This window comes from Panthera onca, chromosome A3 (assembly GCF_046562875.1).
Source record: "Panthera onca isolate mPanOnc1 chromosome A3, mPanOnc1 haplotype 2, whole genome shotgun sequence".
NCBI classification, from domain to species: domain Eukaryota; kingdom Metazoa; phylum Chordata; class Mammalia; order Carnivora; family Felidae; genus Panthera; species Panthera onca.
The window spans coordinates 111,322,662-111,338,931 of record NC_138341.1 but is presented as its reverse complement, the minus strand read 5'-3'; the positions used below and the strand labels follow the sequence as shown (position 1 = coordinate 111,338,931).

The following is a 16,270-nucleotide window of genomic DNA, read 5'->3' as shown; positions in this document are numbered from 1 at the left end:
GGGCGTTAGGGCTCGACTCCATTCTCCTGACCAGCTGTGCCGCGCTCTTGGGACAGGTGGCTTAAGTTCTGGGTGCGCTTCTGTTTTTCTTGGTGGTTAAATGGGCATGATCACATTTTACTCCGAAACTAATGGCTACTGTTTGTTTTTAATTATGTACTAATCAGTACTTGGCACTGCTGATTTCTACTGGGGCCTCCCCTGTGTCTCAGCTGCCGGGGACCCTGTTACCTCCCTTCTGGTCTGCTCTTGAACGTCCGGAGACAACCACGCAGACTTCCCTCACTACTGACTGCCTTCGGTGTGCACTGGGAATTGTAGATATCGGCCTTGGGAGACGGGAACAGCCCTTGCTTAATCGAGAGTTTTGGCTAACTGAGTTGCACTGGGTAGGCTTTTTATAGTGGAAATTCCTAAGAATTGCTCAACCCCCTATAAAACATCCGTTCACTTTCAACTCCGATTTGGCCTTTGGTAGAGTCCTTAGTGACTCCAGAATTCTGGACCCTTACCTAGTTGTCTTTAATGTACATATTCTGCATGCTTCCTACTGGAACTTTCCTTGCTGTTGTTGTAAGCCTCTCACAGTTCTCATCTGGCTTCATTTCGCCCAATTACTGAGCACCTACTGTGTGTGAGGCGCACCGTGAGGAGGCCAGAGGCTTGGTTTCCTTCCGCCATGAGTGCCCAGTCTAATGGAGGAGATAAACAGAGCACAGCAGAGGTTACCTCAGGATGGCCTGTGAGAGGTGCTCTAGCTGAGTGGCGGCCAGGAAGGTGGACTGTGTTTAGGGGAGGGAAGGAGGAGCTGTGAAAGGGTAAACAGAAGCAATCTTGGCAACAGGTGAGGCGTGGGGAAGCGGTAAGGCCCTCACGGGTGGAGAGAGGAAGGAGTTGGCCGCCAAGGGTTATTTCCCACTCCCTGCCTGGCTGGTGGAGTCTGCATTCTAACAAGACCCCTCTAATGTTCTAGAACTAAGAGCCGGCCTCAGTATTTTCATGCTCCTTGTCTCCTTTAATCCTCCCACTTGCAAGTGTGTGTGTTTGTAGCCGGGTCTCCTACGTGGAAAAATCCGGATCTGTGAAGGTCAAGTAACTCGTCCAGTACTACCAGCGAAGGGTCAGCTGTAGATTTACATCCAGATGCTCTTTCCAATCTCCGCATCCTTGACACGCTGCCTTATGACTGTCAGAGGGCCACCAGTGGTGTCCAGACACAGGAACATAATTAACGCCCAGTAGTTGTCTGTTCTGGCATCCGGGTACCATGCAGAATGCTTCCTGTGTCACAGTTAAGCCTTCCAATAGCCTCAGGAGGTAGAGGTCTCCCAGTTGATGGAAATGAAACCAACCCATAGGGTCTTACAACACTCGCCCAGAGGTCACATAGCCATGTAAGTGGAAGAGTGGGGGCGTCGACCCTGGGCCTGGCTGGCTCCACAGCCCTTGTCCTTTTCTGTTAGGCCTGCGGCTTCTTGGGTTCTTGGCCTCTTGGCCTCTGTAGGATGCTGTGTCTTGTCTTGGCAGCCACCATCAGGGGTTGATTGTCCAGAGCACAATGACATTTGACTAATCTTGTGAAGTACTTGGAACACACCCTGTGTGTTGATACTGGACCCAGCCTCCTTATAGTAACCTGACACAGCCCAAGGTCATTGAGACTGGGAGTTCATCTTCCTCGATTTTTTTTTTTTTTTCCTAACCCTTTTTCTTAGAAAAAATTATAATTTTCTATTTTTAAAATTTTGTATTAAACTTGGCATCCGACATGGTATGTGACCTCCTCTTTTGACTTATTTAAGTAAATTAGAAGTATAACACGACCCTTGAAAGCATTCAGCCAAGCGGCAATACCATAATCATCCACTAACCCTTCTTGGGCTCTTGTTTTTCTTGGAATAAATTCCTAGAGTGAGATTTTTTTATGTCGCATGGATGGAGCATCTTGAAGACTTGTTAAAATCCTAATTAGTGCTCCACTGAAAATTGCGTAGTTGGTCTATCAACACTGGGGACTTGGTGAACGTTAAACTCCTTGGGGGCATACGTTCCTGAACTTAACAGGGACCTTGCGTCACAAGGGGTGTAGAACGGCTAGGGGTTCCATTCAGCTCGGGCCCCGGAGCCTGCTTCGGATTCTGTGTCTGTCTGTCTGTCTGTCTGTCTCTCCCTCTCTCTCTCTCTCTTTCTCTCTCTGCCCCTCCCCCACGCGTACTCTTTCTCTCTCCCTCAAAACTAAACTTAAAAAGGAATCCAGGCTGTAGAGACTGGGCCCTGCCTCTTACTAGCTGTGAGACCACAGGCAAGTAATGTAATCGTGAGCCTTAGTGTCCTCACCCGGAAATGGGGATACAGTTATGGTCTAAGTAGATAGGGGTTCGGAGTAAGAAGAGGGTTGGCCAGAGCTCTCTCTCAGTTCTTCCTTTCCATCACGGAGGACGGGTGATGTTCCTAAGTTCTGTTGATTCTAAACCTCCCGAGACCTCCCCCTCTCCCCCTCTCCCCCTCTGTGCCCTTCTCTCCCCTCCCCTGCCATCTTGGTGGTCAGAACCCAGCTTCAACAGTCGCGTGTGGTAGGGTTGTCAGCAGCCTGTACGTCTTAACGTAAACGGTATGTCTCCAAATCAGTGACTTAAGATTCAGGAAGCAGTATATCCTTCTAAAATATGCCCACAACTTTTATGGCCCGTTTCTTTTTTTTTTTTTTTTTTTTAATGTTTTTATTTATTTTTGAGACAGAGCATGAGCAGGGGAGGAGGGGCAGAGAGAAAGGGAGACACAGAATCCGAAGCAGGCTCCGGGCTCCGAGCTGTCAGCACAGAGCCCGACGCGGGGCTCGAACTCACAGACTGCGAGATCATGACCTGAACCGAAGTCAGTCGCCCGACCGACTGAGCCACCCAGACGCCCCTTTATTGCCTGTTTCTTAGAGCCGAAGTTCAAATCCTTCAGTCGGCCAGACACGGGTTCTTCGGACCCAACTCAGGCATCCTTCCCAGCCTCATTGCTGCCCACCTCCTCCTCCGTTTTCTGCGTTGACCCCCAGATTACTTGGGTCCCTCGCTGCAAGCTCACACCCGCCCTGTGCGGTGTGTTCATTCTGCATCCTTGGAGACCCAGCTCAGGGGTCGCTCTTGAGTGATTGCAGCCTGCCTTTCTTCTCTCCTAACCACCCTTCCCGCTTCCTCGGGCACAACTGTGGCCTATTCCTTGCTCTCTTAGCTGCGGTTGGTCATTGTGCATCAAAAGACCAGAATCCCTTGCGAGGGCAGAGACCACTGGTTATCTCAGGGCCGGTGTCTGACCAGCAGTGTGTGCCCAGGAAATGTTTAAATGGAATGGACTAGAGCAAGGAGATCCAACTTCTGGAGGCAGCTTTGGGTAGAGGCTTCTAAATCCCTGGGGATTTTGTGTCCCTTTCTAGAAGGTTGCTGCTGTCCCAAAGCTCACGCTGACTTATCCTTATGCTGAGCCTACTGGCCTCAAGTCTCTGAACAAAGCAGGCCCCATTTTTGTTGGGAGAGGCCAACAGTACCTATTCCCCTGAGTAATGAGATAGGAGACACCTGCTTGACTTTTTTTCCCCTCCCATTTTCTCTGTCTTCCCGTGAGCTGTGGCTTAGCATACGTTTTGACGTAGAGTTTATGTTGTGGTCTCCTGGCTGTTGGCCTTGAGGGGAAGGTAACCAAACTATCCTGAAAGTGGGCCTGTCTCGCTTTAATCAAGCTGCATTTCTTGGGACCCAGGCGACAGCCTTGGGTGGTGGAAGGAGTTGGCAATGGAGGTTCACATCTTACCCAACCAGTCATTTCGGGGATCTTGGGCAAGTTACTTAACCTTCCTCTTAGTTTCCCCACCTTATAAAACAGTGTCAGAGAGATGAGACCGCTCCCACGTTGACGTTTAAATGGTGCCTGGGACCCAGAGGCCAGTGGCCTCTCCCAAATCCTGAACAGTTCCAGGTACCAGTCTTTTCTCCCGCCTTGGGGAAGCTAAATTTTTAACTCCTCACCTTACAGAACTGTCAGGCTGCACCAAAGGAATTATAAAATTTACTTTCGTTTCTATCCATTCAAAGAGCTGTAAGCTTCATGTGGGGTTTCTACTAGATGGCGCATGTGTATTCCACTTATACATCTTGAAATTGGGGATAAGCATGGGGTGGCTTGGTGACCGCTGGGCCCGCCGGGAGATGGACAGGCGCCGAAGCTCCCTTGGATCACCTGATCTTCATGAGCCCCCTGCTGACTGGTGGACCCCAGCAGTGTGTCTCCGGGAATCCGTGCTTGGTAATCCCTGGATGTTTGAGCCTTTTTCCTTCGCGGTGTGCAGTCACCTTGGTAAATTACAAGGCTAGGGCTGGTAAATTACAAGGCTAGGGCGGTGGCCGGTGGGAAGAAAGAAGTTACTGGGGGATCAGGCAGGCATCCAGTCGGTTGGCATTCAGGCAGGACCCAAAGGTACGCATTCAGATGCACCTGCAGAGACCTGGGAAGAGGGGAGGTCTTATAGGGAGAGAGCACCTCAAAACCGTCTGGTCTGGCTAGAACATGGGTTTGGCTCGTAAGAACCTGAGCAACACGACAGAATCTTCCACTTTTCATTTTCTGATTCTAGGGTCCTAACATGTGGGAGCTTCACTCTGGCCTACAGCACCGGGGTTGTTGGAATCGGTGGCTTCCTCGGACTTGGCTGAGGCCCAGGAGGGATGTTACTGATGGTTAGGATGTCCTTTCCCCAAAGTATCTTAGGCTCTGCGAAGTGTATTTTTTGCCTGAGACTTAACTCCCAGGAATATGTGGTGTAGGTGTCCCTCTCGTTTGGCAGACGAGGCAGAGGCTCAGAGGGGTTCGGCCATCTCTCCCAACCTTTGCCCACGGTTCTAGCCATCTTTCCATGGTATCTCTGGCCCTCCTTATTTTCCATTGAACTAATGAACCACCTAGTTAACCAGTGGGCAGAGCTGGTATCTAAACCAGACTCATCTTCTAAGTCTCCCCTCCTAACCCTTCCCATTTCTTTGCCTGGCCTTGCATCTCCACAAAAATGCATCAAGTGCCCTGTGCCCTCCCTCCTCCCTCTTGCTGTGAGGTAGGTAGGGGCTCAGGTAGGCAGTCTTCCCGGAGGAAAGGACTGGAATTCTCACATGCCTGTCTTATGTTTATGAGTAGGTACCTGGGGATTCCTGCGTGAAAACACATGCTGTGGTTTTCTTACGAAAGGAGCCCACGGCCCCGTGCCTGTGCAGGGAAATGGCTTCTTGCGTCTGGGACAAGTAGCCGCCTTCCCCAGTTTTCCATTCTGTCATGCTCGCTGATGCCGTCTGTGTCTGATTCTGAGACTGCTTCGTCCTGACCTCTCATCCAGCAGCCCCCCTGTAGCACCTTCTGGGCTTGGATCATTCCCCCAGTGCTAGCTCTTCAGTCCTGGGGCCCATCTACCCCCCTCCCCTACCCCCCATTCCCTGCTTAGGGCACTTACGTACCCTTCTCCCCCCCACCGGGTTCTTCCAACCTGGACCTACAGTGTAGTCTGTTTTGCCGACTTGTTTTCTTTTGCCTTTAGTTTCCGTGGTTACCAACTTTGTATATAAAGTAATCACCATTCCCCACCCTCTATTTCCCCACTTTCAGTGAAAAAGTTTCACTGTTTTCTGATGGTCGCCCTTGCCGAGGGAATTTGATGGCTTTTTAATCGCTTCCTTTCTGGCTGTACCACCAGTAAACCTTTCTTGCCCTCCTTTTTATGAGTCTTTACTCTGGAGCCTGGATTGATTTGGGCTTCAGATCACTGCATCATCTTGCAGTGTTTTCAGATAAAGAACCTCAGCCCACCAGAGCCAGTGACCTAGAAAGAGGATGAGGAGGTGGGAACAAGCTAATTAAAAAAAATAATAACAACAACAACACCCATCTGCCCTAAACTGGTTCTACCTGTATTGCTTTGATTGTGAGTAATCTAAACAAATTATATAATTACAGGGGAAGTGTGGTCTGACAGATCGTGGTCAAAAACCTAGAGCTTTTGCCTTGTTCATCTATCGGTCTTGCCTCACCCTAGAGGTCCCAGAGTGGCAGCTTCTGGAGGACTCTGCCTTGGTGGAGGCTGCATGAAGAGGTGTGACTCTTGCTTTCCGGGGGAATGGGGACACTGGTAGGGATCTGAGGACTATCTTCGGGCATTGGCTCAATCATGAATGACCCATATGCCCACCCCCGGTGGGTCCAGCCTTTTCATCAGCAGCATAAGCCATCTGCCTCTTTAGACTCTGGGGGCAGTTCCAGTCCTCAAGTAACTTCCACCAAAGGACTCCCATGTGCCATTTATTGCTTTATAAAGAACATTGGGATTTGTTGGTAGATGCCAATCACCAACTTTCCTGGAGTTTCTTTGGGTCCAAAGGAAAGACTTCTGGAAAGGCAGAGCCGGAGTTTCCGGCCGACACAGTTTGATTCTAACCCCTACGTCTACTTTGGACCCCACTGTTCCTCCAGACTTCCTGTTTACGCATCTGGTCCGTTTGTTCCTGTGTTCCATTATCCATCCCGTCTCGCAGCCTAGAATTCTCTTGCTTATCCCCACTGATCTGCCTGTCCTTTAGGTGTAACTCCAGTCTTCCGCCTCCCTCCTGACTCCCAGATCTGGCAACTCCCACCCACCCTTCCCTGTTCGTAAAAGCTGACCTCGATGCAGATGCTTAAGATGCTTGCCGTTCTAGATACCTGTTATCTCCCTGAAGCTAAACTTTATGGAGACAGGGGCCTGTTCTATAACTAGCTTGTGCTGGGCAGATGTGGGTGAGCAGGAAACTCTGGTTGGAGTATGCCTCTGAAATGAAATCGTGGTGCCATTCTAAGTGCATTGACAAGAGACTCACCGGTTATAGGAGAGCGGGGTGGGGGGAAAGGTCCTTCGCTTGGAGTGGATGAGCAGACCGTTGATGGCCTCCGTGCACACTTGCCCTTGTCTGGCCTGCAGCCCCGCAAGCTGTGGGGGCGTGCTGCTGTCTGGAGGCACGGTAATGAGATACCGTGGCTTCCTAATCACGCATTTGAGTCCCTGGACTCTTAAGTCTCTGTGAGCCTCAGATGCTTCATCGTGTAAGATGGGGCTATTTCCTCCCACCTCCTGGGCGGTGGTAAATACCGAATTGAATGGCAGGTGCCGGTATAGGTATTCTGTGAGTGATTACATGTGGCCGTTTACAGGTGAAGCAGCGGAAGCAAACTTGGACAAGTGGACCGAGGGCAGTTGCCTCCTGGTTATTCATCCAACCAGCCAGCAGTAAGCCCCTTGGTACCCAGACGCCGGGTGATTCCAGAGCCAGGTGTCTAACACCTGCCCCTGCAGCCCGTGCCGCTCCTACCTTGTTGACCCTGATTTCCTCCTGCGTGCTTAGAGATGGGCCTGCTTGTGTGGTGTTGGCTCAGTGCCAGTTTGGCGGGTCCTCTTGGACCGGAGCGTTGTCACCAGTGTCACTCTTCTCTTACCGAGCCGCGTGCCTGTCGCCTTACCGGTGACGCGAATGTGTCCATGGCACTCAAGTTCTTTCCGGTCTTCTTTGATTTAGGAGAAAGGATCCTGGGTTACGCTGAGGAGCCCTGCTATCTCTGGTTTGTCATGGAGTTCTGTGAAGGTGGAGACCTGAATCAGTACGTCCTGTCCCGGAGGCCGGACCCAGCTACCAACAAAAGCTTCATGCTACAGCTCACGAGCGCCATTGCCTTCCTGCACAAAAACCACATCGTGCACAGGGACCTAAAGCCAGACAACATCCTCATCACGGAGCGGTCTGGCACCCCCATCCTCAAGGTGGCAGACTTTGGACTAAGCAAGGTCTGTGCTGGGTTAGCCCCCCGAGGAAAAGAGGGCCATCAAGACAACAAAAATGTGAATGTGAATAAATACTGGCTGTCCTCAGCCTGCGGCTCAGACTTCTACATGGCCCCCGAAGTCTGGGAGGGACACTACACAGCCAAGGCCGACATCTTTGCCCTGGGCATTATCATCTGGGCAATGATAGAAAGAATCACTTTTATTGACTCTGAGACCAAGAAGGAGCTCCTGGGGACCTATATCAAACAGGGGACCGAAATCGTCCCTGTTGGCGAGGCGCTGCTAGAAAACCCAAAGATGGAGTTGCACATCCCCCAGAAACGCAGGACTTCCATGTCTGAGGGGATCAAGCAGCTCTTGAAAGATATGTTAGCTGCTAACCCACAGGACCGGCCTGATGCCTTTGAACTTGAAACCAGAATGGACCAGGTCACATGTGCTGCTTAAAATTCAGGGCAAAGCATCTTGAGTGTTTTTAAACTAGGTGAGTGTACTCTTTTTGCTCTGCATGCACACTTCCTGGACTGGATCCTTCATCCTGGGCCCTTGAGGGAGCCCTGTGGCGTTGGGGGGGGGGGGGTGGGAGGGGCAGATTGTAGGGTTAAAGACCACAAAGTGCTTGTGATCAGAGACCCGCCCCCACCCCCCACAGGTCACGAGGAGGAGATCTGTGGGGTGGAGGAAGAAAGAGCCCGAAAGTCTAGCGAGGTTTTCCGAGTGGACATTGCATTTGAGCGGAGTCTCGAGGTTTTTAGAAATCCCTTTTCCTCATCCATTGATCAATAAATGTGCAAAAGAGGTACGGACAATTTTTTTCAGAGAATACACGCTACCCCTGATGGTATCCCTCCTGGTCACACGTGCAATTCTGCACGGTTTAGAGCGTGCTATATTTAGGCACCGCTTTGTTTCCTGCCCTTTCGGCGCTAATTTGACCATTTCCCCATGTGATCCTTTGAAAGTACAGTTTTCCAACATTGGCATTCCGTTACATGTGCCATAACGTAACCTTTCCCCTGCTTTAGGCATCTGATGGGTTTTCTCCATTTTAGATAACTGTAAATGACGTGCGAGTGAATAGTCTTATGTGGAAGTCTTTGCTTATTTAAGGAGATTGATTCGGGCTTTCGTTTGAGTGCTGTGCTGGGCCCTGGGGTAGCAGTGGTCAGCAAATTTAGAAAATGGCCCCATCCCCATGAATTCTGCAGCTTAGCTGGGGAGAGAAACATTGATCGGTACTTACCATAGTTGCTTTACCACAAAGGAGAACTGATAGGAAGGGAAATGAGCCTTTTAGGGGAGTTGGGGAATTGGGGGTCAGGGGAGCATTGCAGGGAAACGGACTAGCCTCTGCAGAGGACCTGAAGACAGGCAGCCTAGCGCCTTTGAGTACCTCCCCTGGTTTGGGGTCGCGGAGACAGCAGACCGGTGGTAACCAGAGAGACTGTGACCTGCCAGGAGAGCAGACGGAGCTGAGGTGGCAAATCCCAGGGTACCAGCCGTGGCAGTGGGAGTTCACCTGGACCAGAGGCTGAGGTGTGAGCGAGGGAAATGAAATCAGAAATCAGGTGGCACCAGGGACCCTGGAATTTGACCTTGACTTAGTAGGCATCTGGGAGCCACCCGCGGAGCAGAGCAGTGCAGCAATTAAGAACTTCCGGCACGTGCGAGTTGAGTTGAACTGGAGCCTGGGAGACCAGACGGACCAATTAGTTTATTCCCACCATGAGGGATGTCGGTGAACCTGAAATTGAGTAGCCGTGAGGATGGAACGGTGCCTGGGTCTTCAGGGCAGGCGGTTGGCAGGACAGCTGGCCGGATGTGGAAGCACAAGGGGCTCCTTTGGTCAGATGTGAATTAAGCTCACATCGTCCAGCCTACTTTTGTGGGAAGGGAAAAGAACGTCGACCGCCAGATACGCCAGGGGGACACAGTAGCATTTTGGTTCACCTTTGCGACTCCGCAGGGGGTTGAGTCATTTCTCCACCGTCCTAATTTAAGTTGCAGGTGTGTTTCTCCCTCCCTCCTACCTTCTTTTTCTTACGAGGGCAGGTTGGAAACGAGCTCCTCTTAAATTCGCTGAATCCTTGAGATGAGGCGATGAGGGGTGGTGAGGGGTGGTGCTAATCCCAGGGGTCACATTGGGCACAGAGCCGTCGGTCACCCGGCTTGGTTCTTAGTCCCTTCCTTCCCCTTCATCACCCTCAGAGTGCTAGTTGGTGGCGGTGAGTGCCGAGTTGAGCCTGGTCACATCTGTAGTGTTCTCCGTGAACTTCTGGATTGAGTCACCAGGTTAATCCTTTCCAAAACCCCTGAGCACTTTCCAGATGCCAGGCCAGTTCATCCCCACTGCCCACCGAGAAAGAGTGCTCCCTAAAGCTCAGTAGGAGACAGTGCCGGGTCAGAGCCCAGAAAGGGTTGGCTAGACCAGGTTTCGTCGTATTTCACGCCGTCACATCTCCTCCCTTCCGCTTATAAAAGACCTCTTAGAATTCAAGTTTGCCCTGGAGTAAGATGACGGTTGTCATTGGAAGAGAGACCTGAATGTGGGTTAGAATCGTGGGGTTGTCGCAACTGATTGAGATCGGGGCTCCATTTGCACAGCCACGGTTGGGATTTGTGCTATTTTGCAGGGCACAGTTTTAGCTCCTATAGGGGTGATTCCTTCAGGTAGGAGAAATAGATGACCTTGACATAAGATAAGATGGGGCGTGTAGCCCTGCAAAGTGCCCCAGGCTCTGACTGCTAGTGAGGACAATAGTTGTGAGCTGTATCTGGCCAGTTCAGGGATCAGAGGCTTGAGTTGGGATGAACTATTATGCAGCCTCCCCCTGCTCCCCACTTAAGTTTTATAGACGGAGAAGCTAATTCCACATATTCAACATACTGTTGGGAAACTATTTGCCCAGGACTCTTTGGCACAAAAGATACGTCAGTAGATAAACTAGACATATATTCTCGGCAGTCGTGGAGCTTATATTCTGTTGGGGAGATGGACTTATAAGTAATATGTTCGAAAATACTCAGTACTCTGGGGGCCTTAGAGCAGGACAAGGGACATCAGACTACTGAGAGGTGGAGGGTAGAGGTGTACTTTTCAGTGGAAGAGATCGGGGTGGGTCTCTCGAGACAGTGACATTTGAGTAAAGGTTAGGAGTGGAGGGGGAGTGAGTCATGAGGATTTCGGGGGTGGGGGGGGGAGGAAGCATCCCAGACAGGGAGCAGTCAGTATAAAGGCTCAGAAGCTGGACAGAACAGGGAAGGGAATGTACGAAAAGAAGCAAGAAAGGTGACTGGGAGTCAACTAGGGTAGGCCTTGGAGGCCGTTGTAAGGATTTGGGGTTTTGTGCCTGGGTAAGATGGGAAGTCCTGGGTATGTCCTTCTTGGAACCATAGAGCCAGGGAGGGGAGATTGGATTGGGGATGAGTTTTGGAGTCAGCCAACAATTTCCTGCTGGAGCGAATGGTACAAGAGAAAGGGATCCAGGATGACTTAGAGGTTTCTGGCCTTGGAAGCCTTTGGAAGGATGGAGTTGCCACCAAATGAGATGGGAGGGGCATCGAGAGGAAGAGGTTTGGCTGGAGAAAGTTAGGCTTTGCTGTCGTGTGAAAGTTTGGAATGCCTAAGTGGAATCCAGGCACAGAGGTGGGACAGGTAGCTAGAGGAGTCTGGGGTTCAGGGGTGAGATCTGGTCTAGAGATAACAAATTTAGAGATTGCCAAGGCACCGCAGCAGGCATAGTGATTTCCAAGAGGGACCGAGCTCTGGGCCATCCCACAGTGAGGTTGGGAAGAAGGAAAGGAGCCAGAGAGAGAGGAGACCTGGGTCTGGTGTCCTGGAAGCCGGATGAAGATGAGCCATCAGGAGGGGGAAGTAATCAGCTGTGGTCCTTGTGGCGGTGGGTTGAGGGAGAGGCAGACCGAGGATTGACCTTGGGCTTCAGCGATCAGGAAGAAAGACATTAGTGCTCACCAGCAATTTTGGTGGCACATAATGGGGAGAACCCCTGATGAGGGTGGGTTTGAGAGGAAATGAAAGGAGAGGAGTTGGAGACAGTGAAAGAAGAGACCATTGATTCTCCAAGTTTTTGGTTTAAAGGCTCGGTTACACTCATGAAATTGAGGACTCCAAAGAGGTCCTGGTTTGGGTTCTATCTGTGGATACTGGCAGAATTAACAATTAAAAGTGAGAAGCGTTTTAAATGTTCTTTTCAAATGAATAAAAATCAGCTACACTTTAATGTAAGCATCATAGTTTATGAAAAATATTTTCAAAAAAAAATTTAGTAGAGTGGCCGTGCTTTCTATCTATTCTTGCAAGTCTTTTTACCATCTGCCTTAACAGTCAGCTGGGTTCTCCTGTCTGCTTCTGATGTTTAACCTGGTGCCACGTCCCTCCTCACATAACCTCCAGAAAACTCCACGGTACATGCAAGAGAGGAGGAAAGTAAAAAGGCAAACGTGTCTCGGTGTTACTATGAAAAGAAAAGGTTTGGCTTCATGGAGTCCCGCGCTCCAGACCACACTTTGGAGAACCGGGGGTGTAGATGTCTCTCCCTGAGGAATTTTGTGTGGAGGGCAGCTGGAGACCTAGAAAGAAGGAATTATTCAAGGTCCCAAATGAAGACAGGGAACTCGTGTGTCCTTAGTCCTTGCCAGCTTTCCCATTAGACCTGTTGTCGTGGCTCAAACTCACACCACGTGTAGGCAACACTCTTGTCCCCGGTACCGGCATGATGGAGAACTGCCTCCGTAATCTGGGGTTGTAGATTTCAGAGTAATGTCCAAGTCAGGGTCCCCCTGGCTTTAGCTCTCTGCAGCACTGAACGCATGCACTTGGGGTTGACAACACAGGGCTCCTCTGAAAAGAGCCTGGTGGACCGTCCGGGACCAAGTGGTTCCGTTTTCGTGGTTGCCTGGCTGTGGGACCTCGGGCAAGTTATTTTACCTCTCTGGATTTTATCCTCCATTAAATGGGGTAGATCATAATTATCTTATTGAGGTTTTACTGTCCGTAAAATGAGATAGATATTTCTTGTTGAGGTGGCTGGAATCACAAGAGGTTGTGCAAGTGCCCTGTGTAAACTATGTAAGTGCAATGCTAAATTTTAGATACACACTTTGGCTCGAGGCGAAAGTATTGTCTTCTGTTCCTGTCCGAAGACCATGGTTTTTAGTAGCCTTGCCTCAGAGGATTACCAGATTGCTTTTTTTTTTTTTTTTTTTTTTAAACAAAGCTGGGCTCAGAGGCAACTCTGTCCAATTGCTTGTTCTAGAAAACTTCTCTATTTTTAAAGATTACTCAATGGTGGGTCTTATCGCTCCCTTATTTGTCATTTTTTAAAGATGTTTAATAATTCCTAATGTTTCCTCCCAGCCGGCCACAAACCTTACCCAAAGTGGGTAAGCCAGACTGGTGTTCTGCGTGCCACCGCCCATGTTACCAGGGAGGGTGCTGTAAGACGAGGGAATCCACATTCGTGTCCAAGTTTGCTGTCTCCTATACAAGCCTCGGTTACTAGGGCCGGACGAAGCCAGGGCCCTTGAGTGACATTTACTTGGAGCTGGTGGCTCAGGCCTGCTGAAGGAAATCAGATGTTGCTGTGACCTGAAGGGTCATAGAAAATACTCTTTGTTCCATATGTGATCTTGGTAGCTGCCTAACATCGGAGAAAAAAGAATCCGGCTTAAGTTATTGTTGAAGTAATAAAGGATATATTTATCCTTGGCCTGTGGTCCAAAGACGTGGCTCTGGGCTCGCATGCTGGATGACCTGAGTTGACCCCTTGACCCGGGCTTCAGATTTTTCTTGTTTTGTGGGATTTGAGAGGACGGTCCCCCAACCTCTGGCGGGGCCCCTCACGGTCTTCTGCAGATTCCCAACGTTTTTCAGATCATCCAACAGGCAACAGCATGTTCGTTCGCATCGGAGCTATAGAAATCTATTCAGATCATTTGTTTGCTTTTGGCAGAATCCTACCCAAATTGTGTCCCATTCTGAGTGTCCAGTTAATCAACGGTGATGCTGGAGACTAAAAGATGGGAAAGAAATGCTTAACGTGGTTCGTTTTAAACAGCTGAATTTCCAAAACAGGATCCCTGGAGGGTAAATTAAAACACAGGTTGTCAGGGGGAAATTGGGAACCTGGGACAAATAGGCATTTGGGTCCCCTCTCAGTTGAGAGTGACTTCCTGCCCCAGCTGTGAATCCAGGAGCACATAAGCCCTGCCCTTCCCTCACAGGACTGCAGGCCCTGTGGGAAGCAGACACATGAAACTGAGCTTCCGGGCCATGGGACCCCCACCTGGAGACCCTGTGCATGTGAGGTTAAGGTTAAGGGGGTAGGTTTTGAAGGAGGGCGACAGTTCCGAAGGTGGCCAGGATGGGGGTAGTCACTGGCCGTCCGTGGGCCAAGTGTTTTTGACCATTATTTCATTTATTTCTTTTCATGTAACTTCCCAAAGGTCACCGCTGGTCTGGAGCTGAGTCTAGACTTAAACCCAGGTCTAAGTCCCTGGTGTCAGCCGATATGGGGTATTGCCTCATTGAATCATCTATGGAAATCATGGGTCTTTGCATTTTTCTTTATTTTAATGTTTATTTTTGAGAGAGAGAGAGACAATGCAAGTGGGGGAGGGGCAGAGAGAGAGGGAGACACAGAATCGGAAGCAGGCTCCAGGCTCTGAGCTGTCAGCACAGAGCCCGACACGGGGCTCAAACTCACAAACAGCGAGATCGTGACCTGAGCCGAAGCCGGATGCTTAACCAGCTGAGCCACCTAGGCGCCCTGAAATCATGGGTCTTTGTAATTGTGTTCGGCAAACGGTTGAGCACCAAGTGAAGGCTGAGACGAGTAATATGGGTACTCCAGGAGCACCTAGTAGGTTTCTAGTTGGGAGCTAGTTTCTTCTCCAGGAAAGCACTGCGTGCTGGTGAACAGCTAGGTAGCCCAAAGAGGGATAAGAAGGACACTTTGTCCGTGAAGCCTTAGCTGCTGAGGGGACTGGAGTCCGTTTGATTCCTCCCACCCCAGAGGCTCATCCCACTTAGTCTCTGGTGGAACCTTGACCCTTCCAAAGAGAGGATGGGAGGAGGGAGACGCCATCCTTGCCCTAAGTAGATGACCTAGATCCTTAAAGAGTGGGGGTCTTATTTAAAATTGAGAGCTCAGGGGCGCCTGGGTGGCTCAGTCGGTTAAGCGTCCGACTTCAGCTCAGGTCATGATCTCACGGTCTGGGAGTTCGAGCCCTGCGTCAGGCTCTGTGCTGACAGCTCAGGACCTGGAGCCTGCTTCAGAGTCTGTGTCTCCCTCTCTCTCTCTCTGCCCCTCCCCTGCTCATGCTCTGTCTCTCTCTGTCTCAAAAATAAATAAAAACATTAAAATTGAGAGCTCACTGGAAGGGGAATAGATTTGAGTGGGTGTTTATCAATCCTTTGATCCAAGGAGATCTGTAGTCTTGAGCCTCTCTTGAGTCCCCGTCTGTAAAATGGAAATCTCCCCACTTGCACTCCACGGGACTGTGGGGCTGCGTAAGAGTGCAGGGGTCGGGAGCAAAGATCCAGAAGGTTCGCTTCTCCTTTCCCCTGGAAATTAAAGCTCAGCCTTCACTGTGAGGACCTGGCAGCCCTGGGTACCAGCTTACAGGGAGGCCGCAGGGCCTGGTCCGTCCACTCATGTTTTCTGGAGGCTCCCCCGGGTCACAAAGGCTGGTGTTTGTGAGACCAGACAGTTCCCTGGGAGGGGCTGGCTTCTGCCCCTGCTGTCGCCATCCCTGCTCCGGCTCCAGCTGTATCAACGGGAGGAAGCTAAGCTGAGCTGTGGGTTATGTAATGGGGCTGGGGCCCCTCAGGGATAATCTGTCCCTTGAAGCTCCTCAGGACATCAAAGCCTCAGTGAGGGGACAGGCCTGCCCCAGGGCTGTTCTTCCTCACATTCTGCTCCTCCCTGGCATCCTTGGCTCCTCTGAGCCCAGACGGCATCCCTTTGGGCAGCGCACAGCAAAATCGCTTTTGTAATCATCCAGCTGTAAGCGGGCCTGCCTGATGGTTGGGGTCCTTCCAAGTCCCATTTCCTGCCCCCCACTCCAGGACACAGGCACTCCTACCAATGATCATAGCCCCTGGTTATCAAAACCTGCTCTGAGGGGCCCCTGACTGGTGTTGAGCAGAGGTTTTGTCCTTTGTCCTCACCTCTGAATTAAATACTTTCCACATCTTTTCTATAGTGGACGCTGTATATAATCAGCCCATAGCACCTGCGTACCTGTCCCGGGCGGCCGTCCTTCTGCAGTTGAGGAAGCAGAGAACCACTTTTACTAAGTGTTGAGAGCCAGGATTCAAAGCAGGGTGTCCGACCGGAGGTTTCACTGCTCCATTCTGCTTCCTGCAGCCTCTTCAAAAGCGGCTTTCAATGGGTTGACGTTTTCAGGCAG

At 50.6% G+C, this 16,270-nt stretch overlaps 1 protein-coding gene across 4 annotated transcripts in view; it reads left to right on the top strand.

Annotated features, from left to right (window-relative positions):
- The window catches only part of STK35 (serine/threonine kinase 35), a 44,203-nt gene that overhangs the window by 6,454 nt on the left and 21,479 nt on the right, over positions 1–16,270 (top strand). For 3 of the 4 annotated variants that reach the window (XR_014137436.1, XM_060613997.3, XM_060614018.3), the window contains exon 3: positions 7,572–8,321. Coding sequence is in view for 3 of the 4 variants with exons in the window: in XM_060613997.3 (XP_060469980.1) it covers positions 7,572–8,284 (713 nt within the window). In the remaining variant the exon portion in view is untranslated. Of the gene's footprint in view, positions 1–7,571; positions 8,322–8,489; positions 16,056–16,270 lie in introns of those variants that run through there. The other variant, XM_060614007.3, reaches the window with a different exon arrangement.